The sequence below is a fragment of the Palaemon carinicauda genome, chromosome 29 (genome assembly GCF_036898095.1).
Source record: "Palaemon carinicauda isolate YSFRI2023 chromosome 29, ASM3689809v2, whole genome shotgun sequence".
In the NCBI taxonomy this organism is placed as follows: domain Eukaryota; kingdom Metazoa; phylum Arthropoda; class Malacostraca; order Decapoda; family Palaemonidae; genus Palaemon; species Palaemon carinicauda.
In genome coordinates, this window is record NC_090753.1 from 95,774,252 (window position 1) to 95,778,860 (window position 4,609).

At 28.5% G+C, this 4,609-nt stretch overlaps 1 protein-coding gene across 1 annotated transcript in view; it reads left to right on the plus strand.

The window, feature by feature from the left end:
• LOC137622736 (transmembrane protein 245-like) overlaps window positions 1-4,394 on the plus strand; it is a 63,067-nt gene extending 58,673 nt beyond the window's left edge. Inside the window, exon 8 of the mRNA XM_068353328.1 lies at window positions 4,314-4,394. Coding sequence (XP_068209429.1) covers window positions 4,314-4,394 — 81 coding nt within the window. The remainder of the gene's footprint in view (window positions 1-4,313) is intronic.
• The last annotated feature ends 215 nt before the right edge of the window (window positions 4,395-4,609 follow it).

The window sequence follows — 4,609 nt, forward strand, 5'->3', positions numbered from 1 at the left end:
CACTTTACAAAGAAACATTGTATTTTCTTCACTATTCTTTAACACTTCACAAAGAAACATTGTATTTTCTTCACTATTCTCTAACACTGTACAGAGAAAAATCGTATTTTCTTCTCTATTCTCTATCACTGTACAAAGAAACATTGTATTTTCTTCACTATCCTCTAACGCTGTACAGAGAAACATTGTATTTTCTTCACTATTCTTTAACACTTTACAAAGAAACTTTGTATTTTCTTTACTATTCTCTAACGCTGTACAGAGAAACATCGTTTTTTCTTCACTGTTCTTTAACACTTTACAAAGAAACATTGTATTTTCTTCACCATTCTTTAACACTTCACAAAGAAACATTGTATTCTCTTCACTATTCTTTAACACTTTACAAAGAAACATTGTATTTTCTTCACTATTCTCTATCACTGTACAAAGAAACATTGTATTTTCTTCACTATTCTCTATCACTGTACAAAGAAACATTGAATTTTCTTCACTATTCTCTTACACTTTACAAAGAAACATTGTATTTTCTTCACAATTCTCTAACACTTTACAAAGAAACATTGTATTTTCTTCACTACTCTCTAACACTGTACAGAGATACATTGTATTTTCTTCCCTGTTCTTCAACACTTTACAAAGAAACATTGTATTTTCTTCACTATTCTTTAACACTTTACAAAGAAACATTGTATTTTCTTCACTATTCTCTAACACTTTACAAAGAATCATTGTATTTTCTTCACTGTTCTCTAACATTTTACAAAGAAACATTGAATTTTCTTCACTATTCTTTAACACTTTACAAGGAAACATTGTATTTTCTTCACTATTCTCTAACACTGTACAGAGAAACATTGTATTTCTTCACCATTATACATGAAGAACCATTGTATATTTTCCGCTACCTCTACATGAAGAAACTGTTTTTTTCCTTTACCAAACTACACGAATAAACTTAGTTATGATAAAAGAATTAATAATACAAAAGAGAACAATAATTCAAGTAATACATTTTCTCAATCTGCAAATACCTCCAACCACTTAAGACAGTCGATGCAGGAGAGACAAATTATACAAAAGACAACGATTTTTCTCTCATAGACAATCAGGCTGAGTAGTGAGAGAGGAAGGAAGAGGAAGGAGAGAAAGGAGAAGGTTTGTCAGGCGTAAGGAGGAAATTAATAGCAGTATGAAGGCGATGAATGGAGAAAATCGAAGGAATTGGAGATACTGTGAAGGATACTGGGTGAAGATTTCATTCGAAGTTAAGCTTAGAGGCGAATCTTAATATAGGAAATACAAGGTTTTTCATGCATCATTAATATAAAACTACAATATTTTTTCCTGCATTATTAATAAAAAACTAGTTTTTCTTGCATTACTAATAAAAGATACAGTGTTTTATCTTGCTTTATTAATAAAAAATAAAAAAATTTTTCTTGCATTATTAATAAAAAATACAGTTTTTCTTGCATTATTAATAAGAAATACAATGTTTTTTCTTGCATTATTAATAAAAAATACAGTTTTTCTTGCATTATTAATAAGAAATACAATGTTTTTTCCTGCATTATTAATAAAAAATACAGTTTTTCTTGCATTATTAATAAGAAATACAATGTTTTTTCTTGCATATTTAATAAAAATTAGTTTTTCTTGCATTATTAATAAGAAATACAATGTTTTTTCTTGCATTATTAATAAAAAAAACTACAGTTTTTCTTGCATTATTAATAAAAGATACAGTGTTTTTTCTTGCATTATTAATAGAAAATACAGTTTTTCTTGCATTATTAATAAAAAACTACAATGTTTTTTCCTGCATTACTAATAAAAAATAAAATGTTTTTTCATGCATTATTAATAGAAAAAATACAACGTTTTTCCTTGCATTATTAATAAAAAAATACAACGTTTTTCCCTGCATTATTAATAAAAATACAATGTTTTTCCTGCATTATTAATAGAAAATACAATGTTTTTTCCTGCATCATTAATAAAAAATACAATGTTTTTTCTTGCATTATTGATAAAAAATACGTTTTTTCCTGCATTATTAATAAAAAATAATTTTTTTTCTTGCATTATTAAGAAAAAAACTCCAATGTTTTTTCCTGCAATATTAATAAAAAATAAAGTTTTTTCTTGCATTATTAAAAAAACTCCAATGTTTTTTCCTGCAATATTAATAAAAATAGTTTTTCCCTGTATTATTAATAAAAAATACAATGTTTTTTCTTGCAATATTAATAAAAAATACAGTTTTCTCTTGCATTATTAATAAAAATTACAATGTTTTTTCCTGCATTATTAATGAAAAAAAAATGTTTTTCAAGCATTGTTAATCAGGAAAATGCAATGTTTTATCATACAGCATTAATCAAGAAAATACAATGCTTTATCATGAAATGTTAGTCAAGAAAATACAATGTTTTAATGCAGTATTAATCAAGGAAATACAATGTTATAGTACAGTATTAATAAAAAAATACAAGGTTTCTTCATGAACAGTAATAAAAAAATATTATTTTTCATAGTGTTATAATAATGAGGAAAATAATAATGTGTTGATATCGGGCCAATAAAGAAATCACGTGATTTTCCACTTAGTGTTAGATATATTAGTCGACTCTTTTCAAAACAGAAAAATAAGGAAATACAAACTGAATGTTTAGGATACATTTGAACATGCAAAAACCTTTGTAACAAAGACACCCGCCCACCCCCCCCCAATTGCTTATTTCCCTAAAGGATTGAACAGCTGTTCAAAGCGAGATTATGCAGAAATGTACAAGACCTATGTAGAGTCATAACTTTGAAAGTGAATGTGTAATCCAATTACGTAAACATCTCGAAAATGTGTAATGCTTTTCGTTTATGCATGTGAGATGAATTCAGTTATGGCTGATGGCTCTCTCTCTCTCTCTCTCTCTCTCTCTCTCTCTCTCTCTCTCTCTCTCTCTCTCTCTCTCTCTCTCGGAAAGGTAAGTAAGTTTTATAAATGAGATTAGCGAAAATGGTTAGTAATTAAGAATATTGTGTGTATGAAGGATCAACTTTAATCTCTCTCTCTCTCTCTCTCTCTCTCTCTCTCTCTCTCTCTCTCTCTCTCTCTCTCCTTCAAAAGAATGTGGAGTAGATTTAATGATAATAATTGCCGAGAATATCGGCCGATATATATATATATATATATATGTGTGTATATATATATGTATATATATTATATATATATGTATGTATATATATATATATATATATATATATATATATAATATATACATATATATATACACACACACATATATATATATATATATATATATATATATATATATATATACACATATATATACATCTATAACATAAGAATATAAAACACCGCTCATTCCCCTTATTTGCATATAAACCTTAATTCTAAATACTATAATAAAGAGAATTTAAACTATCTAACCAAAAATAATCCACACTTATATACTCGAGCGATTAGACAACTCACAAATTAAATGTTCAATTAGAATCATATCAAAATCTACTCTTATTTTCATGGGAAAACTCAAAAGGTATATTCTTTACATAAATGTACTGATGAGACACCAATAGTCCGTTAAACACCAATACGAAGTTGATTATTCTGAGAAATGAGTGTATTTGCGTTTATGAGTATTGGTAAGTATATTTCTTGGTAAGATTATTCGATTTATTCCTAGATTAACGTATAGACAGTTTTTGATGTATATTAAATGGTTAATAATATACACGACTTGATAATCAGCTGGTAATGCAGATCAGTTATTGGAGAGAGAGAGAGAGAGAGAGAGAGAGAGAGAGAGAGAGAGAGAGAGAGAGAGAGAGAGAGAGAGGGGAAACTGTCTCTCTATCAATCGATCTTACCGTTAAGTAAGAGAGAGAGAGAGAGAGAGAGAGAGAGAGAGAGAGAGAGAGAGAGGAAAGTGTCTCTCTGCCAATCGATCTTATCGTTAAGTAGAGAGAGAGAGAGAGAGAGAGAGAGAGAGAGAGAGAGAGAGAGAGAGAGAGAGAGAGAGAGAGAGAATCTCTATCAATCGAAATTACCGTTGTTAGAGAGAGAGAGAGAGAGAGAGAGAGAGAGAGAGAGAGAGAGAGAGAGAGAGAGAGAGAATCTCTATCAATCTGTATTACCTTATTAAGTGAAAGAGGAAGAAACATAGCGACTAAAAATGTTTAACAATCTAAAAACTTTAGTTCATATCCCATCGAACTAACTACCAACGTTCTATTTCTGGACTTCTCTTGAAATTCAAATCAGATGTAAAGTATTTTTCATGTTACAGACAGTTCCAAGAGCCAGGGACGTTGAGTCCTTTCGCCAGAGGCCTATGAATTTTGAGGTTATAAAAATGGCCCAGGTTTAGGATCACCTGGGTTCAGTAAAGAGTGAAAAATGATTGAGCTCAAATGCCATCTTCAAAGCTGAGATATTATGAAAGTTTTGGATGTAAATTGTGGAGTTGGAATTAGATTCAAAGTCTTTAAGTTAATAAAAGATTTTTAGTTTAAATGAAGGATCATATATATATATATATATATATATATATATATATATATATATATATACATATATATATAT